This window comes from Scyliorhinus canicula, chromosome 31 (genome assembly GCF_902713615.1).
Source record: "Scyliorhinus canicula chromosome 31, sScyCan1.1, whole genome shotgun sequence".
In the NCBI taxonomy this organism is placed as follows: Eukaryota; Metazoa; Chordata; class Chondrichthyes; order Carcharhiniformes; family Scyliorhinidae; genus Scyliorhinus; species Scyliorhinus canicula.
Genome location: NC_052176.1, coordinates 1,544,120 through 1,571,504, shown reverse-complemented (window position 1 = coordinate 1,571,504; position 27,385 = coordinate 1,544,120). Strand labels below are relative to the sequence as shown.

Sequence of the window (27,385 nt, the reverse complement as noted above, 5' to 3'; positions counted from 1 at the left end):
GATTCACTCCCCAAACCAGCCCCCCACCCACCAGATTCCCACCACCACCACCAGATTCCCACCACCGCCACCAGATTCCCTCCCACCCACCAGATTCCCACCCACCCACCAGATTCCCACCACCACCAGATTCCCACTCACCCACCAGATTTCCACCGCCACCAGATTTACCCTCCCCCACCAGATTCTCTTCCCCCCATCCCACCAGACCCCCCCACCAGATTCCCCCACCACCAGATTCTCTCCCCCCCATCCCACCAGACCCCCCTCACCAGATTCTCTCCCCCACCAGACCCCCCTCACCAGATTCCCACCACCACCAGATTCTCCCCCCCACCACCAGATCCCCCCACCAGATTCCCACCCCTACCACCAGATTCCCACCCCTACCACCAGATTCCCACCCCTACCACCAGATTCCCCCCCACCACCAGATTCCCCCCCACCAGATTCCCACCCCCACCACCAGATTCCCACCACCACCACCAGATTCCCCCCACCACCAGATTCCCACCCCCACCGCCAGATTCCCCACCACCAGATTCCCCACCACCAGATTACCACCATCACCAGATTTACCTTCCCCACCAGATCCCCCCTCCCACCAGATTCCCCCCCATCAGATACCCTCCTCTCACCAGATTCCCCCCCCACCACCACCAGATTCCCCCCCCCACCACCACAGAGTCCCCCCACCCGATTTACCACCTCCACCAGATTCCCCTCACCCCCCCCCCAGATTTCCCCCCACCAGCGTCTCTTCTCCCCACCCCCAGATTTCCCCCCACCAGATTCTCTTCTCCCCCCCACCATATTCCTCCCTCCCACCAGATTCCGCCCCCCGTTCCAGATCCCTCCCCCCCTTCCAGATCCCTTCCCCCCCTTCCAGATCCCTTCCCCCCCCTTCCAGATCCCTTCCCCCCCCTTCCAGATCCCTTCCCCCCCCTTCCAGATCCCTTCCCCCCTCCTTCCAGATCCCTTCCCCCCTTCCAGATCCCTTCCCTCCCCCCTTCCAGATCCCTTCCCTCCCCCCTTCCAGATCCCTTCCCTCCCCCCTTCCAGATCCCTTCCCTCCCCTTCCAGATCCCTCCCCCCTTCCAGATCCCTCCCCCTTCCAGATCCCTCCCCCCCCCTTCCAGATCCCTCCCCCCCTTCCAGATCCCTCCCCCCCCTTCCAGATCCCTCCCCCCCTTCCAGATCCCTCCCCCCCCTTTCCAGATCCCTCCCCCCCTTTCCAGATCCCTCCCCCCTTTCCAGATCCCTCCCCCCCTTTCCAGATCCCTCCCCCCCTTTCCAGATCCCTCCCCCCTTTCCAGATCCCTCCCCCCCTTTCCAGATCCCTCCCCCCCCCTTTCCAGATCCCTCCCCACCTTTCCAGATCCCTCCCCCCCCATTCCAGATCCCTCCCCCCCTTTCCAGATCCCTCCCCCCCCTTTCCAGATCCCTCCCCCCCTTTCCAGATCCCTCCCCCCCTTTCCAGATCCCTCCCCCCCTTTCCAGATCTTTCCCCTCCTTTCCAGATCCCTCCACCCCCTTCCAGATCCCTCCCCCCCTTCCAGATCCCTCCTCCCTTCCAGATCCCTCCCCCCCCTTCCAGATCCCTCCCCCCCCCCTTCCAGATCCCTCCCCCCTTCCAGATCCCTCCCCCCCTTCCAGCTCCCTCCCCCTTCCAGATCCCTCCCCCCCTTCCAGATCCCTCCCCCCCCCTTCCAGATCCCTCCCCCCTTCCAGATCCCTCCCCCCTTTCCAGATCCCTCCCCCCTTTCCAGATCCCTCCCCCTTTCCAGATCCCTCCCCCTTTCCAGATCCCTCCCCCCCTTTCCAGATCCCTCCCCCCCCTTTCCAGATCCCTTCCCCCCTTTCCAGATCCCTTCCCCCCTTTCCAGATCCCTTCCCCCCTTTCCAGATCCCTCCCCCCCCTTTCCAGATTCCTCCCCCCCTTTCCAGATCCCTCCCCCCCTTTCCAGATCCCTCCCCCCTCCCAGATCCCCCCAACCAGATTCCCCCCAGATTTCCCCCCGCAGATTCCCTCCCCTTCCCCCCTGATTCCCTCCCCTTCCCCCCCAGATTCCCTCCCCCCGCAAATCCCCCCTCCCACCCAGATCCCCCTCCTGCAAATCCCCCCTCCCGAACCCCCCCCCAGGTCCCTCATCCCCCGCTGATCTCCCCCCTCCCAAACTCCCCCGAAACCCCCCAGTTCCCCCCACCCCGATTTTCTCCCCCCCCCCCCCCCCCCCTCCCAACCATGCCCCTAGATTTCCTCCCTCACAACCTCCCCTCCCATTCCCGGAATCCCGCCGCGCCCCCCCCCCCCACCCACATGGAATCCATTCTTCCACCACAATCCCCACTCCTGAATTATCCCCTCCTTTGGACCCTCTTCAAAGTCCCTGAACCATCACTCAGCAACCCCCCCTGAATCTCCCCTCCATTGGACCCCCCTCTTCAACCCTCATTCTCTCTGGATAATAAAACCTCCCGATGGACAATAATACGGTGTGCCCCCCCAGGGATGGGGGGGGGGGGGGGGGTCCCCTAGGGATTGGGTAAGAGGGGTGTGTGATCCCCCCCCCCCCCCCCCCCCCCCAGACTCTTCCAATCTGTCCCAATGGTCAATAACCTTCAAAATCAAATGTGTACTTTCCTCTTTAGTTGTCAGTGGGCTGTCAAAAGTACAATATATAGAAATTCATTTGTGTTGTCTACAATCCTTCTTTAATCTTCAATATTCGGGGACGGGGAACTGCTATGGGCCTGTCTGGCTTTTTGACATCACTCATGCCATCTCTTTAAAAGTGAGTTTGGGTGACTCCGTGTCAAGGTTTAGCTCTTCAAAATTAAAATTGGGCGGCACAGTGGTTAGCTCTGTGGCTTCACCGCTCGAGGGACCCGGGTTCGATTCCCGGGCTTGGGTCACTGTCTGCGCGGAGTCTGCACGTTCTCCCCCCCCCCGTGTCTGCGTGGGTTTCCTCCGGGCGCTCCGGTTTCCTCCCACAAGTCCCGAAAGACGTGCTTGTTGGGTGAATTGGACATTCTGAATTCTCCCTCGTGTACCCGAACAGGCGCCGGAATACAGCGACGAGGGGATTTTCACAGTAACCTCTATGCTAACCATTTAAAAGCTTAATCTTGGACAGTCCGTGATGTGGAGATGCCGGCGTTGGACTGGGGGTGAGCGCAGTAAGAAGTCTTCCAACACCAGGTTAAAGTCCAACAGGTTTGTTACAAACACTAGCTTTCGGAGCACTGCTCCTTCCTCGGGTGAATGGAGCAGTGCTCTGAAAGCTAGTGTTTGAAACAAATATGTTGGACTGCGTGGGTATCTCCATATCATGGCATCGCCGGCATCTCCATATCATGGCATCGCCGGTATCTCCATATCATGGCTACCTCTGTGCTGCCCTTGATACTAACTATTTGACCATTTTGTGTTGCGTGCGTTCTGGAAAACGAGTCTTTGAATCTCTTTCTCTGCTACCTTCTGTTACTTGGCCTCTTTCGAAGAGTTTTAAATTGAAATTGTTTTTTTGAACTTGTCCGTTTTCCCCCCTCTCCCTTGGTGGATTTTAGGACTGGACTGCTTTTTAAATGGCCGTTTTTAAAAATTGAACCTCGCGCGCATGTTTTTCATAAAAAGCGGAAGATTATCCCAACGACAGAAAGGTAGACTGGTGTTTTGGGTGAAGTTCCTTCATCATCAATCCCAACAATCATCGCCGAGTCTATTTATAGCGCCTGATCCTGGGAAAGCAAGTCTAGGGGGAGTAGTTTTCCTTCCTCCTTTTTCCCAAAGTTGGAACTGCAAAGCTGTTGATTGCCAGACTCACTCTGTGGAAAGCAGCAAATACGCCGACTCATTCTGCTGTTACCAGCTAGTTAGGGTTGCCTTTCTCTGCTTAACCTGCCTGAATAATAGCTAGGAAAGTCCAGCAGGGACTGTGTCGTTTCCAACACTACCCCACCCAAACACACACTAATCAGCCAAGCAATGAGTTATTTCATTCAAGAACTAGCCCTCTTGCTATAGTGTGACCTACTTTCTTTGCCTCTGCCCACCTGCTGCTCATACCCTCATTTATTTGTGCCTTTGTTTATAGTCTCACATCTATGACCTCTAATAGACTCATCTATTCGGCACTCTAAACTTGAGGCCAAATCAAACTCTGCTGCCTGTGTCCTAACTTCCAACTCCAGTTCTCCTATCGCCCCCTGTGCTCGCTCATCAATGTCCATAGAATTTACAGTGCTGAAGGAGGCCGTTCGGCCCATCGAGTCTGCACCGTCTCTTGGAAAGAGCAGCCGACTGAAGCCCACACCTCCACCCAATCCCCGTAACCCAGCAACCCCACCTAACCTAAGGGCAATTTAGCATACCCAATCCACCTAACCTGGACTGTGGGAGGAGACCGGAGCGCCTGGAGGAAACCCACGCAAACACGGGGAGAAAGTGCAGACTCCGGACACAGTGACCCAAGCGGGAATCGAACCTCGGACCCTGGTGCTGTGAAGCCGTAGTGCTAACCACTATGCTAACGTGCTGCCCACTATGCTACCGTGCTGCCCAGTCAAGTAACACCTTTATTCCAAGGGGGTTTTTCTTTCAAACCCCTCCCTATCTCCTAATCTCCTCCAGCTTCACGACCCTTTTGAGATACCTGTGTTCCTCCAGATCCAGCCTCCTGCATGCATCGCTGATTTTAATTGCTCCATCATCAGTCCTGCCTTCTGCTGCTCGGGCCCCCAACCCGGAGTTCTGGAATTAGCTCCCCTCACCCCTCTGCCTCTCCCTCCCGGTCGCCCCTCCCTTGTAAGACGCTCTCGCTGAGCTCCGGACTCTTAAACATCCCACCGATTCTCGATGCTCAACATAATTGGTGTCCCCAAGCTCTGGGACTCTCTCCCTAAACCCCGTGGCCGCAGTCCGCCTCGCGCTCGTTCCTGATTATTTCGTGCCGTGCTGGGAATCCGAGATGGAAGCAAAAAAACACTGGAAAGACTCCGATGGTCAGGCAACATTTGTCGAGAGAGAGAAGGTGGGCTGACGTTTTGGCTCGATCGACTTTCGTCGTAACGAATGACAGGTCATCGGCACGAAGCGCTAAGTAGCTCCGTTTTCTCCACAAAGATGCTGCCGGACCTGCTGAGTATTCTGTGTTTTTTGTTTTCCGTACTGCTGTGTTATGACTCGCGGCAACCTCTGTGGAGATAGAAGTGAGTCCCTGAGGGAGAGGTGCGATGAAAAGTGGTCACTATTCGATTGGCCTCTGTCTAAACATCCAACGCTGTGGGTAATAGGCAAAAAAATCCATTTCCGTCTATGTCTTTTCACTGCCGCCCAGGAATTATTTCTACCCAGGTATCCAAAGCGCTGTTTAATTCCCCTGCTGTCAAAACAATAAGAGTGAATCCCCGTGCACATGTGGTACCGAGATAACAAGTGGAGAAGAAAAATGAGACACGTGCCAGGACTTGTCAGAGTTTACCTCTGATTTAGAACGAGCTTCTGGTGTCCAGTTTTCCAACTTCTCCCATCTCCCCCCCCCCCCCCCCCCCCCCCCATCCTTTTATAGTGAGGACGCTGCATTCTGTAACAGAATCCGTCATTTCCGCCAGCTGCCAGCTGTTCTGGGATCTTTACTTGTCTGCGTGTCGGTGCCCGGGCAGACTGTGTTGACCATATGTTAATGTCCTCCTGCAGCCTATAAATAGGAGCTGGAATGGTACTGAAACCCGGCTTGAGTCACCCGATTCATTGCCTTCTTTGCCGCAGAAGGCAGTGGAGGCCAAATCACCGAGTGTCTTTCAGACAGAGATAGATAGGTTTTTGATCAAGCAGGGATTATGGCGAGAAGGCCCACAAAACTGGCATTAAAACTGTCTTCTGGGTTACTGGCCTGGATATTCCGACGTTCGGAATGGTGCTTTTGAGGTTAGAGCGGAGGTGAATTGCTTGCAGAGGAGAAGGAACGTTATCTCTCATTGAACCTGTGCCATCTGTGAATGGGGGCAGGAGAACAGTCTTTGTTAGTTGTAGAAGTGGGGTTGTGTTCCATTCCCAGCCTTTGGGCCATCTCTGGTACTTGGTTACTGCATGAGTCACTTGGCGTACAACTCTCGCATGCCACCCCCAATCTGATCTAATGACAAACTAAAAACAACACCTGCCTGTCTATCTTGGGCAATTACTTCTATTCCTTACAGTCCGAGAGCAATCCACCTTTATTCCCTGACCGGGAATCGAACTTGAGCCCTGCCCACCTTGAATTTGGTTCCAAAATGTTAGAATCGGGGAATCACTGTCCTTCAGAAAGGTGCGCTGGCCACGCGATCCAGTTGGGCCTCTCGCCGGGATGAACGCTCAGAGCCACATATCGGAGACTCTGCCCCAATTCAATATCGATAAGTAATGGTGGATAATGCCGATTCTAGCGATGAATGTATCTGCTGGGGTGCATGGTTATGCCAGGAATAAGGATAGGTTTAGACTACCGGAGAGGCGGAGTACCGCGGGCATCGGAGCAGGAACCGCCCTTTGAGCCGGCTCCACTATTCCCTTGACAACCTTGCCTCACAAAAGTCCGTCTAACTCCGCCTGCAACAAATTCAATGGCCCAGCCTTTGTGGACAAGACAATTCCGCAGGCTAACGACCCTTTGCGAGAGAACCTTTCTCCTCATCTCAGTTTAAAGATGAGGGGCGGGATTTCCCTGTTCCCCGACACCAATTTCACAATCGCCGATCGGACGGAGAATCCCTTTGTAGATGAAATCGGGCGACGCCTGTTTTCAGATCTCTGCCCCTCCAAAACTGAGTCATTGGTGATTACGTCGCACGCTGTTGGGACGGCCTCGCGGCGTTACCCAAAGGCCCTCTCCCAATGCTCCGCCCCCGATGGGCCGAGTTCCCGATGGCACGGGGCACGTGTGGTCTGAGCGGCCGGGGACCCTGTATGGCGGCTGCGGACTGTGTCAATATCTGGCAGGTTGGGCCGGCGCAATGTCGTATGGTGCAACCGCTGCAGGTTGTCGCCATGCACAGCCACGGGCCCGGCAATTCTCCAGGCGTTTATATCGGGAAGGCCGTGGGGCCTCGCCGATTTTCCCCACATAAAACGCCATGGATCCTCCAGAAAAGCCCGAAAATCGGTCTCCTCTCTGAAGACCCACATTCCCTGGTTCCAGTCCCACCCACAGGAGGAGACACGCTCTGGGTATCCCCCCCCCCCTATTTAATCCCCTCAGGATCTTGTACGTTTTGTAAGATCACCTCTCGTACTCCTAAACTCCCAGTGGGTTATAAACCCAACCTGTTCAACCTTTCCTCATCAGGCAAGCCCGTTTCATCCCAGGAAGGAGTCCAGTTAACCTTCTCTGAACTGCTTTGAGAGCAATTACATCTTTTTTTTTCCAATATGGAGACCAGAACTGCACGCAGTGGGTTAAGACGAGCTGATTTTGTAACTTTTTGAAAAGTTTGGTTCTGTTGTCATGGTTCTGAGTACAAAAGCGACATTGAATTGCCTGCTTTAAATCTCCCGTTCAGCAGTAACAGTACTAAGAGAACGTGTTTAAACATAGAACAGTACAGGCCCTTTGGCCCACGATGTTGTGCCGACCACTTATCCTAATCTACGATCGACCTCACCTACACCCCTTCAATTTACTGCTGTCCATGTGCCTGTCGAAGAGTCGCTTAAATGTCCCTAATGACTCTGACTCCACAACCTCTGCTGGCAGTGCATTCCACACACCCACCACTCTCTGTGTAAAGAACCGACCTCTGACATCTCCCCTATACCTTCCTCCAATCACCTTCAAATTATGTCCCCTCGTGACAGCCATTTTCGCCCTGGGGAATAGTCTCTGCCTATCCACTCTATCCATGCCTCTCATCACCTTGTACACCTCTATCAAGTCACCTCTCTGCCTTCTTCGCTCCAGTGAGAAAAGCCCCAGCTCCCTCAACCCTTCTTCATAAGACATGCCCTCCAGTCCAGGCAGCTTCCTGGTAAATCTCCTCTGCACCCTCTCCAAAGCATCCACATCCTTCCCATAATGAGGCAACCAGAATTGGACACAATATTCCAAGTGTAATCAGGGTTTTATAAAGCTGCAGCAAAACCTTGTGGCTCTTTAACTCAATCCCCCTGTTAATGAAAGCCAACACACCTTCTTAACAACCCTATCAACCTGGGTGGCAACTTTTGAGGGATCGATGTACGTGGACCCCAAGATCCCTCTGTTCCTCTGCTGGGTAAACGGGGGGTGAACTTCAACAGCACATTCAAAAAGCCCTGTCAATAGTATCTCCGTCTGTGAGCAGGATTTTCGTGATCCCAATAGATACTGGGCAGAGACACCAATATTTTATTTAATTTCGTAAACTGAGGAAGGATACCTTCGCTCCAGCGACGGTTTCCTCAAAGAAATCAGGATAAGGTTTATTAAAACAAACTTTATTACTAACACAGTGTTAAAATCTTTAAATCGCACAAGAAAATAGCTTACAATTACCCCTCAAATATACTACTCAATACAGTGAATATAATACCCTCAACTGCTATCTTTATTCCCATCAAAACAAAAAAAAACACCATCTTGGCTCTAAATCCAACTACAATGGCGCGTGGAAAATACTTGCTTCACAGATGTTCTTTGCGAAAGAGAGATCTCTTGACAAACTGCTTCGAAGATAAGATCAGAGTCCGGTCAGAACATGCAGAAAACTCTGGTCTGTATCTCCAGAAGATGCTTTTCAGCCAAGTCTGCGCCGCTTTTAAATACTGTTGATCTCTTTTACTGAACTGCAGTGGGTGAAAAACTGCTTGCTTTCTGGACACCGCTTCATTCAGACCAGAACTGAACTGCTTTCTACAAAAATGCCTGATGCTTTGCTCCACCCAGCAACTACATTGTCGTACCGAGCTGAAATCTAATTAACTCCACAGGGAATTCCCTCAATCCAAACAAAATTCCCTGAGCCCAAAGTTTTTTTTTACGATGGTTTAATTGCACCCCCATCGGCTCCCAAAATACACTCGCCTTTCAAACTAGGATTTATTTCAAAACGTGAATGCAGCAGTCGCGCACACTAACCCAGGTTTTTAACCCGCACGAGACCGATTAACCTGTAATACATTTCTACCTTCATTTCGCGGGAAATGTTTGCATTGACGTTTGCTGGCTGACTCCTCGGTGGTGTTTGTGGGGGGGGGGGTGGCGTACGTACAGAGGAGTTGCTGCAGCATAGTTTGGAATATGGGTCTGGCTGCATTTTGCTTGCTGCCGTTCAGCTGCAGGTCACGGATATAAGACGGCAGGGGGCCCCCAGAACTAGCTTTTAGGAAGCTGCGCTTGCACTTTCCAAAATGGTTTGCTGTGGCTGAGGAGTCGGGAATACAAAAACGTTCCAACAGCTCTGCGTAGATTCTGACCCAGAGCTGTCAGCAGCTAGGTCTGGGGCCTGGTTAGCACAGTGGGCTAAACAGCTGGCTTGTAATGCAGAACAAGGCCAGCAGCGCAAGTTCAATTCCCGTACCGACCTCCCCGAGCAGGCGCCAGAATGTGGCGACTAGGGGCTTTTCACAGTAACTTCATTGAAGCCTACTTGTGACAATAAGCGATTATTATCAGGGGGTTGATCGCTACAATTGAACAGTAACAGATTTGTGCGACTGCACAAGTTGAGATGAGGATCTTCCCAGAGTGGTGACTTGTTTTTTTTTTCTCTCTCTGGCAGGTGACTGAACTTAAAGAGAAGGGTAACCAGGCCCTGAGTGCTGGGAAGATTGACGATGCCATCATGTGTTACAGCGAAGCCATTAAGCTGGACCCCAAGAACCATGTACTCTACAGCAACAGGTCTGCTGCGTATGCCAAAAATGGGGAATATCAGAAAGCCTTCGAGGACGGCTTGCAAACTGTTGAAATTAAACCAGACTTGGGGCAAGGTAGGTCGAGGGGGGGTAGCAATCAATCTGTACAACGTCACTGTATCAGTCAGTACGTGCTCTGATTAATCTGTTCGAGATGTGGCAAGGTGCTGTATCAACTCAAGCTAATGGGTCTTTAATGCCGGCAGTTAGTTGAGGGAGGATTGCCAATTTGACGCGAAAACTCCCTGCTCCTTTTATATACAATAAACGATGCCACAGGCCTCTTTGACGTTTTCCTGGCCCCGCCGAGGTAGGCAGAGAAGTCAGTGGGAGGAAGTTGGGACCCCAGAATGTGATTTGCTGGTCCTCGCCCACACTCGTCTGCCACCTCCCTGGAAGAACCCACTCCTCCTCGCCCGGGGCTTAAGACCGAGAGCTGTACTGGTGGATTAACCTACAGGTTACGACCTCTGGTCGGAGTGGAGACTCGAACCCACACTTTTTCTAACTTGAATGGGGGTGCTCCGCTAACTGAACAACGTTAACATTCCCGAGTCTGGGTTCAAGCTCCATCTTGGCGGATTGAATTGCATAAGAGGCATGTTACAGAAGCCAGCCACTCGGCCCATCCTGTCCGTGCTGGTATTTGTGCTGCTCACCAGCCTCCTCCAGTCATTCCTCGTCTAAATCTGTCATCAGACCCCCCCCCCCCCCCCCCCCCCCCCACAACACTCTATTCTTCGTTCCCGTAAATGCTTATCCAGAATCCCTTGAAATGTACCGACACAATTCATCTCCTCCACGCCTCGCGAGACCAAACTCCATCTTCTCCTCCGCTCCCCGGCAGAGCGAGTCCCACATTCTCCTCCACTCCCCATGGGAGCGAGTCCCACATTCTCCCCACTCCCTGTGGGAGCAAGTACCACATTCTCCCCACTCCCCATGGGAGCGAATCCCACATTCTCCCCAGTCCCCGTGGGGGCGAGTCTCACATTCTCCCCACTCCCCGTGGGAGCGAGTCCCACATTCTCCCCACTCTCCGTGGCAGCGAGTCCCACATTCTCCCCCACTCCCTGTGGGAGCGAGTCCCACATTCTCCCCACTCCCTGTGGGAGCGAATCCCACATTCTCCCCAGTCCCCGTGGGGGCGAGTCCCACATTCTCCCCACTCCCCGTGGGAGCAAGTACCACATTCTCCCCACTCCCCGTGGGAGCGAATCCCACATTCTCCCCCACTCCCCGTGGGAGCGAATCCCACATTCTGCCCCACTCCCTGTGGTAGCCAGTCCCACATTCTCCCCACTCCCCGTGGAAGCGAGTCCCACATTCTGCCCCACTCCCCGTGGAAGCGAGTCCCACATTCTTCCCCTACTCCCTGTGGGAGCGGGTTCCACATTCTTCCCAGTCCCCGGGGGAGAGTGGAGGAAAGATTCTCCTGAATTCCTCATTGAGTTGATTACTGAGTACCTTATACTGGTGGCCTCGAGCTTTTTTTCAACGTATTTTATTCCAAACAAATTCAAAAGTAGAAAAACACAAATCCATAACATTATCAACATCCCACAGTTCGCAATTTGTGCAGATTTCCACCTTTTCACCCTCTACCCTCCCTCCTCTTTCCCCCCCCCCCCCCCCCCCCCCCCCCCCCCCCCCCCACTCCACTCCGCGACAAACAAGTCCTCAAACATTGTCATGAACAGTCCCCACCGTGTCGCAAGGCCCTCTGCTGATCCCTTCAACTCGAACTTGATCTCTTCCAGCCAAAGGATGTCATCCAGATCCCCCAGCCAGGCTGCCACCCCCGGCGGCGTCACCGACCCAGCCAGGCCTCCACCCCCGGCGGCGTCACCGACCCGGCCAGGCCTCCACCCCCGGCGGCGTCACCGACCCAGCCAGGCAACTGCCCCCGGCGGCGTCACCGACCCAGCCAGGCGGCCAACCCCCGGCGGCGTCACCGACCCAGCCAGGCTGCCACCCCCCGGCGGCGTCACCGACCCAGCCAGGCTGCCACCCCCCGGCGGCGTCACCGACCGCCAATCCAACAGTATTCTTTGCCAGGCAATGGGAAAGGCGAAGGCCACAACATCGGCCCACCTCCCCTCCATCAGCTCCAGCATTTCCGATACTCCAAAGATCGCCACCATGGGGCCCGGCCCAACCTCTACCCCCTCAATCTTCAATAGCGTCCCCAATACCGCCTACCAGTATCTTTCCAACGTCTCGCAGCCCGAGAGCACCTGCACATGATTCGCTGGTCCTCGCACCCCGTGCACCACCTTAAATTGAATCCAGCTCATCCTCGTGCACGGTAGCGCAGTGGTTAGCACGATGGCTTCACAGCGCCAGGGTCCCAGGTTCGATTCCTGGTTTGGGTCGCTGCCTGTGCGGAGTCTGCAAGTTCTCCCTGTGTCTGCGTGGGTTTCCTCCGTGTGCTCCGCCTTCCTACCACAGTCCAAAGATGTGCTAAATTTCCCTTAGCGTCCAAAAAAGGTTGGGTGTGGTTACCGGGTTACGAGGATAGGATGGGGGTGTGGGGCTTAGGTAGGGAGCTCTTTCCAAGGGCCGGTGCAGACTTGATGGGCCAAATGGCCTCCTTCTTCACTGTAAAATCTATGATGAGGTTGAATTTACACTAGGCATCTCCTCACTCCACACCCTATCGCTCTTTTCTCTTTCTCCCCCCCCCCCGCCCCATTCTTGATCCCCACCACCTTTGCTTCCCCAGCTAACCATATATATCACCAATCCTGCCCTCCACATCCAGGAGCAGTGATCGCTCCAGCAGGATGTGCTCCGGCCGCTTGGGAAATCCTCTCCATTCCTTCCGCGCAAAGACCCTCACTTGTAGATATCTGAATTTGCTTCCCTTCGGCAGCTCCACCCTCTCCCGCAGCTTTTCCAGACCTGTGAATCTCTCTTTCAGGTACAAATCCCTCGCCCTCACCAGCACCGACATCCCCTCCATTAATGACCTCTGGTTATGAGACTCCGCTATAATATCGGCCGAGGTTACCCAAGGATCATTGTTGGAGCTGTAATGTTCCGAATCGGATATTGTCTCCCGGCCCCCCCCCCCCCCCCCCCCCAGCCGCTCGTTCCGATGGGTGGATAAAGATTGTGACACTTTTAGTTTCGGAAGACGCTCGGGACGTTTTTCTGGTGTCCCGGCCGTCTGTCATAACGGCACCGCCTGAAACTATTTGTTCCAATGATTTTGCCGCATTTAGGGTTACTCGAGGAAGGCTGCAGCCTTGGAGTTCCTCAATCGCTTCGAAGAGGCGAAGAAAACCTACGAGGAGGGTCTGAAGCATGAGCCAGGCAACCAGCAGCTGAAAGATGGAATGCAAAACGTGGATGCCAGGCTAGCAGGTAAGCTGCTAACTAACGGCGGGCGACGTTTGAATGTGAGTGTCCCTTTAAGAAAGGTCTCGCCTCTGATCATGTGCCTTGTAGCACATTGGGCTGTGGCTGTCTGATGTGAGGGGGTTCAGTTTGATGGCTTTCGACTGCAGAAGGAGAAAGAAGTGCTTTCCCTGTTTTTCATTTTTACTGTTCCAGTAAAAGGCACATTGGGCTGTGGCTATAACTTTAAAGATAAGAGGTGTTTTCCGGAAGGAGTTTTGAATCTGCTGTTTGGAACTGGATTAGAATCTCGGGGAAAGAACCAGTCTCATTGAAGTGAGATTACAGTGTGCTGGGCCACGCCCTTGAAAGGGGTTTTGGTTTCTTGAGTTTTGTTATTGAATTGGAACAGCTAAGGGGGAATTCATTAAGTGTTATATACATAGATTACTGTAGCTATGTGGGGTCTTTATGTTTGTAATTGATAAAAATTCTTGCTGTGTATAACCTTGTTTTGATTAAAGCGCCAAGGAAGTCTGATGAATCACACCTGCAGTGAAGGCACTGGTGTTCATCGTAGCCAAATTCTACATAAAAGGTTGTAGGTCAGTGGACTCCATAATGCACTTTGGAGTTTCTGAGCCCTGGCCCTTCACACGTTGGCAATTTGTCTTTCATTGGAGTACGATATTGTAGGAAACCTAGCTGTCACCAAAATGGAGTATCCGTGCGTGGGCCAAGAGAGATTCGCACGGGCAGTCTCTCAAATGTCATTCTTGCTTTGGAGGTACGGTCCGCCTGTCTGGGGCTACGGTCCGCCTGTCTGGGGCTACGGTCCGCCTGTCTGGGGCTACGGTCCGCCTGTCTGGGGCTACGGTCTGCCTGTCTGGGGCTACGGTCCGCCTGTCTGGGGCTACGGTCCGCCTGTTGAGAGGGAGGAAAGGCGATGCTGTATCTTCCTTTCTTGTAAAGAAAGTTTCCCTCGAGTGCCTCGGAACAAATCACGTGGCTAGCATTTCATTAGGGGATTTGAAGTGGGTGGGGCCAGGAGACTGATTGGAGGACGAGGTGGGATAGAGTACAAGAGCAAGTCGGTTATGCTGAACATATTGTTATGGGTCAGGGTTTAGAAAACTCCAAACTATATGATGGAGTTCACCTGGCCGACAACTGTTTGTTGATTTTGGTTACGGTGAGCATAAGAGCCTGCCTTTCGGGTGTTATTCAACAAGTTCTTAGGCGTTTTTAATCAAAAACCGGCTTTATTCTAAGAATTTAGTTAACATTTGTATAAACACACACGTATGCAAGAATTTTTATCAACTACAAACATAAAGACCCCACACAGCTACAGTAATCTATGTATATAACCCTTAATGAATTCCCTTTTAACTGTTCCAATTCAATAACAAAATCCAAGTAAAACCAGAAACCCCTTTGCAAAGGTGTGGACCAGCGCACGGCATTCTCACTGGTATATGACTTGTTATTGATCCTCTGTTCAAGTTATCACGCTGTCTGGAAACAGCTTTTAAAATGAAGATGGAGAGACATTTCTTTCAACCTGTGCAGTTCAAACCCAGTCCAAACTCAAAGCGAAAGTCAAACCCGCAGAGCCACAGCCCAGCTCCGCCCACACAATGACATCACTGAATCCATGTGATAAGACCAAACCATTTCTTAAAGGGACACGCCCGTGGCAGCACACAAGACGCTAGTTAGACTCCAGCTGGGCAGTTCTGGGCGCCACACTATAGGAAGGATGTGAATGCATTGGAGAGGGCGCAGCAGAGGTTCACGAGAATAATCCCAGGGATGAAAAACTTCAGTTATCCGGGTAGATCGGAGAGGTTGGGACTGGTCTCCTTGAAGAGAAGGCGACTAAGAGGAAATTTGATAGAGATGGTCAAAATCGTGAGGGGTCAGACAGAGTAGACGGGGGGGGGGGGGTCACTGTTATCGCTTGTTATAAGATCAAGGGCAAGAGGGGCACAGATTTAAAGTGACTTGCAAAAGAAGCAAATGCGATGTGAGAACTTTTTCGCACAAGTGGTTTGGGGTCTGGCATGGCGCTGCAGACTGGTGTGGTGGAGGCAGGTTCAATCGAGGCGTCCAAGAAGGCTTTGGGATGCTCATGTGCGGCGTATGGGGGAAAGGGGCAGGCTATTGGCAGCAAGTCAGAATGTTCATTGGGAGAGCCGGTACAGACACGATGGGCCACATGGCCTCCTGAGCTGTAACAACTGTGATTCTGTTTGGAACACAGCGAACTGCAGTTCGAGAGCCTCCCTGTGCTGCGCGCTCGCCGAGTGGGGTTTCCCCGGAGAATAAAATGCAGAATGATTCCTGGTGTTGGGCACTACAATTGCCTGGTTTCGTTTCCTTTTGCAGAAAAGAAGTTCATGAACCCCTTCGCTTCCCCCGGCCTGTACCAGAAGCTGGAGAAAGACCCCAGGACAAAGTCCCTGCTGAGCGACCCCAGCTACAGAGAAATGATCGAACAGTTGAAAAACAAACCTGCCGACTTAGCCACGTGCGTACAATCCCTTCTTTACAGCTTTCCTTTGCCGTTTGGGGGAATGTTTAGTTGGGAACAAGATTGACCTTGAAGTCATCTGGGTTGCTGGCTGATATCACATTTTGTTCTTTTACTGCTCTCCTAGACACACTGAAAACCTGGTTCCAGCTCCAGGGCAGTGGATGTTGAATGAACTGATCCCAGCTGGTGCCATAAGACATAGGAGCAGAATTAGGCCACTCGGCCCATCGAGTCTGCTCCGCTATTCAATCATGGCTGATATTTTCTCATCCCCATTCTCCTGCCTTCTCCCCATAACCCCTGATCCCCTCATTGATCAAGAACCTATCTATCTCTCTCTTAAAGACACTCCGTGATTTGGCCTCCACAGCCTTCTGCGGCAAAGAGTTCCACAGATTCACCACCCTCTGGCTGAAGGAATTCCTCCTCATCTCTGTTTTAAAGGATCGTCCCTTCAGTCTGAGATTCTGTCCTCTATTTCTAGTTTTTCCTACAAGTGGAAAAATCCTCTCCATTCCACACTATCCAGGCCTCAATAAGACCCCCACCTCATCCTTTGAACTCCAATGAGTACAGACCCAGAGTCCTCAACCGTTCCTCATACGACAAGCCCTTCATTCCGGGGATCATTCTTGTGAAACTCCTCTGGACCCTATCCAAGGCCCCAGCACATTCTTCCTTAGAGACAGGGCCCAAAACTGCTCACAATACTCCAAATGGGGTCTGACCAGAGCCTTATACAGCCTCAGAAGTACTTCCCTGCCTGTGTATTCTAGCCCTCTTGACATGAATGCTAACATTGCATTTGCCTTCCTAACTGCCGACTGAACCTGCACGTTAGCCTTAAGAGAATCGTGAACAAGGACTCCCAAGTCCCTTTGTGCTTCTGATACCGAGGCATTTCCCCATTTTGAAAATAGTCTATGCCTCCATTAATCCTTCCAAAGTGCATAACCTCACACTTTTCGCACATTGTATTCCACCTGCCACTTCTTTGCCCACTCTCCGAGCCTGTCCAAATCCTTCTGCAGCTGCCTGCTTCCTCAATACTACCTGCCCGTTGATTAATCCCACCTGGACAGTTTTAATTTCTGTTGGCCCTCTTCCGGAAGGTGCTTTTGGCAGTACGATTCCTCGTGTTAGCTTTGCTCCGGTAGTGCTTCCACGTGAAAACGTAAGGAATTGATGTTGCCCGACAAACCATTAGGTTTCAGTCCTGCGCCCATAGTTCACACGCACTGGGGTGAGGCATCATTCATTCGCAATTTGCTTCCCTAAAGCGGCCGGTGGCCCCCTGGGATTATGGAGACTTTGTGTTAGGGAGCCGTTTCAGCTCAATGGGCTAGGCGGCTGGTTGTGATGCAGAGCGAGGGCCAGCAGCGCGGGTTCAATTCCCGTACCGGCTGAGATGTGGTGACCCTCGGGGTTAAATCGCCATCAGTTCGCTCTCGATGGGGAAAGCAGCCTGTGGTCATCTGGGACCCAGGCGACCTTGCTTTAGCCCATACACCATCCATGTCAGTAGCACAAGTGGATAGCACCGTGGTTTCACAGCGCCAGGGTCCCAGGTTCGATTCCCCGCTGTGTCTGTGCGGAGTCTACGTCCTCCCCGTGTCTGCGTGGGTTTCCTCCTGGTGCTCCGGTTTCCTCCCACAAGGCCTGAAAGACGTGCTGTTCGATAATTTGGACATTCTGAATTCTCCCTCTGTGTACCCGAACAGGCGCTGGAATGCGGCGACGAGGGGATTTCCACAGTAACTTCATTGCAGTGTTAATGTAAGCCTACACGCGACACTAGTAAAGATTATGATTGTTACTTTGAACCAATCTTCCAGATAATTGGGTGCATTATTTTAAATCTGTGACTGGACTGTCTGACACGTTTCAGACTTTCTGGAAGCACCATAAAGTTTACGCAGGTAAACCAGCGATCTCGTCCAATCGGGAACGTGCTGTTGAATGTAGAGTAAGTGGCTGGTGACTTCTGCTTTCCCAGGAGACTACAAGATCCAAGAGTTATGACGACTCTAAGTGTTTTGCTTGGAATTGATTTACAAGGAGCAGAGGATGATGAAGAGGATAGTCCAGCCCCCCCTCCACCTAAGCCGAAGAAGGAATCGAAAGTGGAGCCAATGGAGGAGGACCTCCCCGAAAATAAAAGAAAGGTACAGTATGAACGAAAAGGGCACCTTGGAGCCCCATGTCGATAATGGGGTGTGAATTACATTGTTGGGCGAGACGGAAGTATTTTGAGCACAGGTAAACGGTGATGAGCTGCTTCCTGTGACCCAGGTAGTTCACGTGCTTCTTCGCTGCAGGGCTTTAGGTTCAGGTGCTGCCATAGAACTCGCACAAAACTAGTGGCTGACTCTCCAGAAGCATATTGAGGGTTGGGCGGATGATGTTCAAGTCCTTCCTTTTGACTTCCCTTTCTTCCCATTTCTTTCACTTTGCTGTTCTGTTTCGTCCGGGAATAGTTAGTTGAGATATACCTTGAAGTCAAGAGGATTGAAGGTTTCAAATAGCTTGACAACTGGAACACTGTGTGTATCTGGGTAAGGAAACCCCAGACTTTCTAGCGCCCAGTAGTTTGGAGGGATTCGGGTCGATGGGTTGGTCAGGGACAAAGTTCTGCCTGGCAATAGACAGCAATTGGTTCCTGCCAGGTGGTGTTTTTTTTTTTTTGGAGAGAACCCGAGACCCTCAAATTAAAACGCTGTCGTCGTCCCCCTGCTGCTGGCTGCCTGCTCTCTCTCAGTCTGCAATGAAGACCGTTAAAGGCTGATGGACAAGATAACCTCCAGCTGAAGGCCTCCACTGGAGAAAGGATCTAAATGGAAGCTATCAATCTGAATATGTATTTATGGGGTGACTTAGAAGGGGGAGATTGCGAATTAGATAGCAGTTAACTAGTTGTATTGTTGCCTATTCAGTACTAATTGTTGAATAATAAAAGGTTAGTGACGAAGATTGTCACGGAGAGTGACGAAGATTGTCACGGAGAGTGACGAAGATTGTCACGGAGAGTGACGAAGATTGTCACGGAGAGTGACGAAGATTGTCACGGAGAGTGACGAAGATTGTCACGGAGAGTGACGAAGATTGTCACGGAGAGTGACGAAGATTGTCACGGAGAGTGACGAAGATTGTCACGGAGAGTGACGAAGATTGTCAGAGAATGCGACAGGCTATAGATAGGCTGCAAAATTGGGCAGAGAAATGGCAGATGGAATAATAAAAGGTTAGTGACGAAGATTGTCACGGAGAGTGACGAAGATTGTCACGGAGAGTGACTAAGGTTGTCACGGAGAGTGACGAAGGTTGTCACGGAGAGTGACGAAGGTTGTCACGGAGAGTGACGAAGGTTGTCACGGAGAGTGACGAAGATTGTCAGAGAATGCGACAGGCTATAGATAGGCTGCAAAATTGGGCAGAGAAATGGCAGATGGAATAATAAAAGGTTAGTGACGAAGATTGTCACGGAGAGTGACGAAGATTGTCACGGAGAGTGACGAAGGTTGTCACGGAGAGTGACGAAGGTTGTCACGGAGAGTGACGAAGGTTGTCACGGAGAGTGACGAAGGTTGTCACGGAGAGTGACGAAGGTTGTCACGGAGAGTGACGAAGGTTGTCAGAGAATGCGACAGGCTATAGATAGGCTGCAAAATTGGGCAGAGAAATGGCAGATGGAATTTAACCCGGACAAATGCGAGGCGATGTATTTTGGTAGATCCAATTCAGGTGGGAGCTATAAAATAAATGGCAGAACCATCAGGAGCCTAGAGACACAGAGAGAGCTGGGCGTGCAGGTCCACAGATGCTTAGAAGTGGCAGCACAGGTGGAAATGGTGGTAAAGAAAGCATATGGCCTGCTTGCCTTCGTAGGAGGGGGTATCGAGTATAAAAGCTCAAATTATGTTCCAGTTGTATAGAACGTTGATTAGGCCACATTTGGAATACTGCGTCCAATTCTGGTCACCGCACTCACAGAAGGGTGTGGAGACAGTACGGGAAAGGTTTACCAGGATGTTGCCTGGTGTGGAGGGTATTAGCTATGAGGAGAGATTGAATATACTGAGATTGTTCTCACTAGGGAGACGGAGGCTGAGGGGGCGACCTGATAGACGTTTATAAAATTATTAGGGGCATAGATAGGGTGAACAGTTGGAGGCTTTTTCCCAGGGTGGAATTGACAATTACAAGGGGGCACAAGTTCAAGGTGAGGGTGGGAAAGGTTCAGTAGAGATGTGCGGGGGAAGTTTTTTTACACAGAGGGTGGTGGTGGCCTGGAATGCACTGCCAAGTGAGGTGGTTGAGACAGATACGTTAGTGACCTTTAAGATAGGCACATGAACAGACGGGGTATAGAAGGATCCAGGCGGTTGATCTAGATAGGACACGTGATCGGGGTAGGCTTGGAGGGCCGAAGGGCCTGTTCCTGTGCTGCATTGTTCTTTGGGTTAAAATTCACAAACCGAATGGCTGGACTTAATCGGGATCAAACCAAAGATATTGGATATTTAAGTATTTTTAATTTAACCTGTGTTCTGACCTCGGGTAAAGTTGGGCTGGAATTGACCACGCTCTCGTCGTGACAGTGAGGTATTCAGCTGAAGTCTTGTCTATCTGGTTGGATGTTGGTCAAAGATCCTATTATCCAGGCAGCTCCTTCGTTGATGGTTAGTGTCTGTCACACAGGAGCGTGACGGTCCATTCCACAATGGGAAAAGTCACTGTCGACATAATTAGACATTTTTTTTTGGTTTAAGAGACGTGTGTCGCTGGCAGGGCCAGCAGTAGTTGCCCATCCTTAACTGCCCTGCATTTCGGGGCATTCTTGAGAGTCAGCCACATTGCGGTGGACCTGGAGTCACATTTAGGGCAGGTGGGTAAGGGCGGCAGATTTCCTGGATTTTTACTACAAATCAACAAAGCTGTCACGGTCATCCTTCGACTTTTAAATTCCAGATTTTTATTGAATTCAAATCTCCACCGTCTGCCGTGGTGGGATTTGAACCCAGGTCCCCAGATCTTGCTCTGGGTCTTTGGTTTACTCATCCGGTGACGATGCCACTGCCTCCCCCTAATAAGGGGATGGCTGGGACACTGGACTGTGTGGAAGGAGAGCTGGGAGACTAAACAATTCAGGAAACTCTCAATGAAGGGGTGGCACAGTGGTTGCCACTGTTGCTTCTCCGCGCCAGGGTCCCAGGTTCGATTCCCGGCTTGGGGCACTGTCTGTGCGGAGTCTGCACGTTCTCCTCCCATGTCTGCGTGGGTTTCCTCCGGGCGCTCCGGTTTCCTCCCACAAGTCCCGAAAGACGGGCTTGTTGGGTGAATTGGACATTCTAAATTCTCTCTCCGTGTACCCGAACAGGCGCCGGAATGTGGCGACTCGGGGCTTTTCACAGTAACTTCATTGCAGTGTTAATGTAAGCCGACTTGTGACACTAATAAAGATAATTCTAAAGAAAAGCTCTGTCTTGGTTTTGGCTTCACTAACTCCCTTGGCCCTCTTCGCAATGATCTTGATTAATTTACCCAGCTCTTATTCCCATCGTTATCCTAATCCTGTATCGTTGTGTTGCAGGCATTGCAAGAGAAAGAGTTGGGCAATAATGCTTACAAGCAGAAGGACTTTGAAGCAGCATTGAAGCATTATGGCCAGGCTGCAGAACTTGACCCTACGAGTACGACCTATTTAACTAACCAAGCAGGTGAGATTTGCAGTGAATTATATTTTCAATGTGTTCCCTTGAGTGTAGCTGAAGCACGGAAAGTGGTGGATTACAAGCTGGTAGCTGTCATTTTTATTTCCCTATCCATGCGTTAATCTTTTGTGAACATTTCTTTATTTCTCTCCATTTACTGGCTCCGGAGAAGGTCACTGGGATCTGCTTTCTTGGGAGTTGTTTGACCTTTGGGGCTTCAGAAGAGAAGAGGGAAGGGCGATATCCACCTCGTCCTGACGGAGTTGAATTACTCAAACGAAATAGATTTGCAGTTTCTCTGTGCCCGTTTTGTAAAGATGCCCCCCCCCATCCCAGGGCAATGCCACTCCCCACACATGGGCATTACCCCACCCTCCGCCCACCCCAATTATGCTTGTGTGAAGATGAGACATGATGGTTCAGTTAGGGCGCTTGAGAGTTACAAGTTAGTTAGGAAGGCTCTAAAGAGAGAGCTAAGCAGAGGCAGGAGAGGGCATGAGAAGTCTTTGGCAGGTAGGATCAAGGATAACCCTAAAGCTTTCTACAGATATGTCAGGAATAAAAGAATGACCAGGGTAAGAGTAGGGCCAGTCAAGGACAGTAGTGGGAAGTTGTGCGTGGAGTCCGAGGAGATAGGAGAGGTGCTAAATGAGTATTTTCCGTCCGTATTCACACAGGAAAAAGACAATGTTGTCGAGGAGAATACTGAGATACAGGCTGCTAGACTAGAAGGGCTTGAGGTACATAAGGAGGTGGTGTTAGCGATTCTGGAGTGTTAAAATAGATAAGTCCCCTGGGCCGGATTTATCCTAGGATTCTCTGGGAAGCTAGGGAGGAGATTGCTGAGCCTTTGGCTTTGATCTTTAAGTCATCTTTGTCTACAGGAATAGTGCCAGAAGACTGTAGGATAGCAAATGTTGTCCCCTTGTTCAAGAAGGGGAGTAGAGATAACCCCGGTAACTATAGACCAGTGAGCCTTACTTCTGTTGTGGGAAAAGTCTTGGAAAGGTTTATAAGAGATAGGATGTATAATCATCTGGAAAGGAATAATTTGATTAGAGATAGTCAACATGGTTTTGTGAAGGGTAGGTCGTGCCTCACAAATCTTATTGAGTTCTTCGAGAAGGTGACCAAACAGGTGGATGAGGGTAAAGCAGTTGATGTGGTGTATATGGATTTCAGTAAAGCGTTTGATAAGGTTCCCCATGGTAGGCTATTGCAGAAAATACAGAGGCATGGGATTCAGGGTGATTTAGCAGTTTGGATCAGAAATTGGCTAGCTGATAGAAGACAAAGGGTGGTGGTTGATGGGAAATGTTCTGACTGGTCTCCAGTTATTAGTGGTGTACCACAAGGATCTGTTTTGGGGCCGCTGCTGTTTGTCATTTTTATAAATGACCTGGAGGAGGGTGTAGAAGGATGGGTGAGTAAATTTGCAGCTGACACTAAAGTCGGTGGAGTTGTGGACAGTGCAGAAGGATGTTAGAAGTTACAGAGGGACATAGATAAGCTGCAGAGCTGGGCTGACAGGTGGCAAATGGAGTTTAATGCAGAAAAGTGTGAAGTGATTCATTTTGGAAGGAATAACTGGAAGACAGAGTACTGAGCTAATGGTAAGATTCTTGGTAGTGTGGACGAAGCAGAGAGATCTTGGTGTCCATGTCCAGAGATCCCTGAAAGTTGCCACCCAGGTTGAGAGGGTTGTTAAGAAGGCATACGGTGTGTTAGCTTTTATTGGTAGAGGAATTGAGTTTCGGAGCCATGAGGTCATGTTGCAGTTGTACAAAACTCTGGTGCGGCCGCATTTGGAGTATTGCGTGCAGTTCTGGTCGCCGCATTATAGAAAGGATGTGGAAGCATTGGAAAGGGTACAGAGCAGATTTACAAGGATATTGTCTGGTATGGAGGGAAGATCTTGCGAGGAAAGGCTGAAGGGCTTGAGGCTGTTTTCGTTAGAAGAAGGTTAAGAGGTGACTTAATTGAGGCATACAAGATGATCAGAGGATTAGATAGGGTGGACATTGAGAGCCATTTTCCTCGGATGGTGATGTCCAGCATGAGGGGGCATAGCTTTAAATTGAGGGGAGATAGATATAGGATAAATGTCAGAGGTAGATTCTTTACTCGGAGAATAGTACGGGCGTGGAATGCCCTGCCTGCAACAGGAGTGGACTCGCCAACACTAAATACTTTCAAATGGTCATTGGATAGGCATATGGAAGATAAGGGAATAGTGTAGATGGGCTTCAGAGGGGTTTCACAGGTCGGCGCAACATCGAGGGCCGAAGGGCCTGTACTGCGCTGTAATGTTCTATGTTTAACCCCCCGGAGACCTCTACTTACCTGACCTGCCCGGCAGCCCCCCTCCCCCCACCTTCATACTCCACCCTCCTTTCAGGGGCAGTACGGTAGCACAGTGGTTAGCACTGTTGCTTAACAGGTCTAGGGTCCCGGGTTCGATTCTCGGCTGGGTCACTGTCTGTGCAGAGTCTGCACATTCTCCCCGTGTCTGCGTGGGTTTCCTCCGGGTGCTCCAGTTTCCTCCCAAGAGACATGCTTGTTAGGTGAATTGGGCATTCTGAATTCTCACTCTGTACCTGAACAGGTGCCAGAATGTAGTGACTAGGGGCTTTTCACTGGAACCTCATTGCAATGTTAATGTAAGCCTACTTGTGACAATAAAGATTATTACAAGGGCGTGTTCCCCCTCAAGCCCTGATCCTTGGCAGTGCCACGCTGGGACCCTGGCAGTGCCACCCAGCAACTTTGACAGTGCCAAGATGCCTGCGTTCCCGGGGCTGGGCCGGGGAGCCACTCTGCTCTGTCCCTGACCACCCAGGGGCAGTTTCCGCCTGGTCCACGTTCGGAGGACCAGTACCAAAAGGCGTCCGGTTGGGGCCTACCTGGGGGTGCAGGTAGCCCCTGGGTAGAGGTTGCCGAAGTCGGTTATGCAAGCGCCGCTCGGTTACGTCATTATGGGCGGGATCCTGATCCCGACACCTGGCACGATCTGGGTAGATCTTACGGGGGCATACTGGCTGCCGGGAAGCCAGCGGAAGGCTCGTCCAGCACCTACCGGCCCGCGTACTCCTGTCCGAGCGTGGCACAGCTGGTAGATTGCGACCCTTATATTAGAATCCAAGAATGGTTACAGCCCAGAAGGAGACCACCATGTCTCCACCACGATCTCGGCCAGAGCATTTCATATCCTAACCACTTTGTAATGAGCTTCGGTGGGAAGATCTCCTAAAATATTGTTCTATTCTTGCAGCTGTGTACTTCGAACAAAACCAATTTGACAAATGCCGAGAAGTCTGTGAAAAAGCCATTGAAGTAGGACGGGAAAACCGTGTAGATTACAGGCAAATTGCCAAGTAAGTGACCTGTGTGTATCGCTGACAGAATTGGTCTACTAAAATACTATAGGATTTATTGAATCCAGTACGTAAGAACGGATGCCCCGTTATTCATAGACCCACATGTGAAGGACAATATCACTTATTTTAAATATAATTGGGTGGTCAATGTTTAAACACTTGAGCTTTCATTCTGCTGTACTTGGGGTGAGTACCATAACTCATGTTTTTCAAACTTTGTTTCCCCGGGACCCACTTTTTCCAGCTGGCTAGCCATCCCACCCCACGCCACGTTCGCTTCCCTTTTAATGCAAAAGGGGAGCACGTTTGGCCCTCATGATCTCACTTGCATCAGGTTCAAAGGAGGAGAGGGCAATGCGGGCATCGGGTGCAGACTTCATCCAGTTCCTTTGTGTCGTCTTCACCCTCTGGAAACGGAAAATCCAACCTCGCACCTGTAGGTCGCCGTGAAGGGCAATAGCAACAAAATGCTCGTTTTACTCAGCACTGGATACTCCTGGGAACTGCTACTCCAGAATGCTGACAGCCTCATGGGCTTTTGACGGGTTTTAAATGTGGTATTACAGGTCAGCAGTGTAGTCAGCTTTTAATTTGGAGTCAGCTCTAAGTTAATAACTGACTCTGGGATCTCAACCTCAAGGAATGTTGCACCCACCACTTCCCTTTCGAAATCTCTCGTTTGCCGCTACTTCCCCTGTATGTAATGCGCAAGGGCTTTGCATCCTTATTTGCATTGGCACAATTGACAAAGCCATACCATGAGAAATCACCTTTATACTGCTCTGTTCCCGAGTTAATTTTCTTCTTGGTAAACGAGAGGCCCCAGAACTCTGTACGGTGCTGTGTCCTCCCCAGGACTCTCCTGTGCAGCGCTCTCCAGCAGATTCTGTTGTGAGATCGGCCGATTTGAGTCTCTGCCCGTCTTTTGCTTTGTGAGGAAACAATCTGTCTTCATGGCCTTCTTGCCAGCAGCTGGAAAATAGAAGCAACGCTGCTTCGTGTTTTAGCACTAAAAGCACATGTGTGGAGGACGTCAAAAATGTACGTACAGGACAAAAGAACTAATTGCTCCTTTTCAACCTTGAATTGAAGTCAGGGAGTTATGGTAATCCACGTGATCTTATCGGAATGCAATGATTCGCCTTTGTGGTGTTACAGGCCAGGGTTTAGAGAACCCCAAAGTCTATCATGGAGCTCGTCCGGCCCATAGCTTTGAATAGATTTTGGTTATGGGGAGCACAAGGGCCCATTTTACAGGTGTGATACAACAGAAAACTAAAAGTATTTTAAAAATGAAACACAAGGTTTATTCTATGAATCCAGTTAATGTTTTTAAACACACACACAGTAGAAATCTTAGTAACTATCAACTCTAATACTCCCCCCAAAAATACAGTACTCTATAAGTAACCATTAATCTTTCCCAGCAACATCCACGAGACAAATCCCCTCTTTAACGCAGACATCAGGTTTAAATTCTCTACTGAGAGCAGTTATCACTTTTAAATTAGCAAGTGATCTGAAGACATTCCTTTAATACAGAAAGAGATTGGAATTACACCTGGTTTTGCTGGATGCAGCTCCCGATCTGCAAAACTAAGGGGCTGGTTTAGCTCACCAGGCTAACTCGCTGGCTTTTAAAGCAGGCCAGCAGCACGGTTCAATTCCCGTACCAGCCTCCCCGGACAGGCGCCGGAATGTGGCGACTAGGGGCTTTTCACAGTAACTTCATTGAAGCCTACTCGTGACAATAAGCCATTTTCATTTCATTCAAACGAAACACACCCTGTAGCTGTTAGCCCAAAGTGAAAGTAAAAGATAGAGACAGCCCAGCTCCACCCACACTCTGACATCACTGCAGCTATTTGACAAACACCCATTTCTTAAAGGTACTCTCACATGACATTGGCATCCTGAATTTCGCGTGGTTTAGGATAGTTTTACATGAATGTTATTAATTGCAGAGTAGGGAAAGAGGGCGTATGCAAATGATGCCAACTCCTCGGCATTGCCCGCGTGATTTGCGTTTGGTGGACAGCCTTTAACATCCTTGCGTCTTTCCAGGGCGTACGCGCGGATCGGAAACTCCCACTTCAAAGAGGAAAAGTTCAAAGATGCCGTCCACTTCTACAACAAGTCCCTCGCAGAGCACCGGACCCCCGAGGTCTTGAAGAAATGTCAGCAAGTGAGTTTTCCCTGGCCTGTTTGTTTTCGGAAGGGGAAAAATTGGTCTTGGTGGTTTATGATCCTGTATCACCGAATGCCCCCCATCCCAATTTGTCCTCATTTTCTGAAGGCAGGAGTGATCGAAAGCGTTCATAGAACTTACAGTGCAGAAGGAGGCCATTCGGCCCATCAAGTCTGCAGCGGCCCTTGGAAAGGGCACCCTACTTAAGCCCGCGACTCCACCCTATCCCCGTAACCCCACCTAACCCACGGGTCAATTTATCATGGCCAATCCACCTAACCTGCACATCTTTGGACAGTGGGAGGAAACCGGAGCACCCGGAGGAAACCCACGCAGACACGGGGGAGATCACGC

At 51.0% G+C, this 27,385-nt stretch overlaps 1 protein-coding gene across 1 annotated transcript in view; it reads left to right on the top strand.

Annotated features, from left to right (window-relative positions):
- The first annotated feature begins 4,970 nt into the window (after positions 1 to 4,970).
- stip1 (stress-induced phosphoprotein 1) overlaps positions 4,971 to 27,385 on the top strand; it is a 35,588-nt gene continuing 13,173 nt past the window's right edge. Inside the window, 9 exon segments of the mRNA XM_038787317.1 lie at positions 4,971 to 5,033; positions 9,739 to 9,939; positions 9,941 to 9,949; positions 13,102 to 13,243; positions 15,608 to 15,749; positions 17,752 to 17,920; positions 21,346 to 21,472; positions 24,738 to 24,840; positions 26,908 to 27,028. Of these exon segments, the coding sequence (XP_038643245.1) occupies positions 4,971 to 5,033; positions 9,739 to 9,939; positions 9,941 to 9,949; positions 13,102 to 13,243; positions 15,608 to 15,749; positions 17,752 to 17,920; positions 21,346 to 21,472; positions 24,738 to 24,840; positions 26,908 to 27,028 (1,077 nt within the window).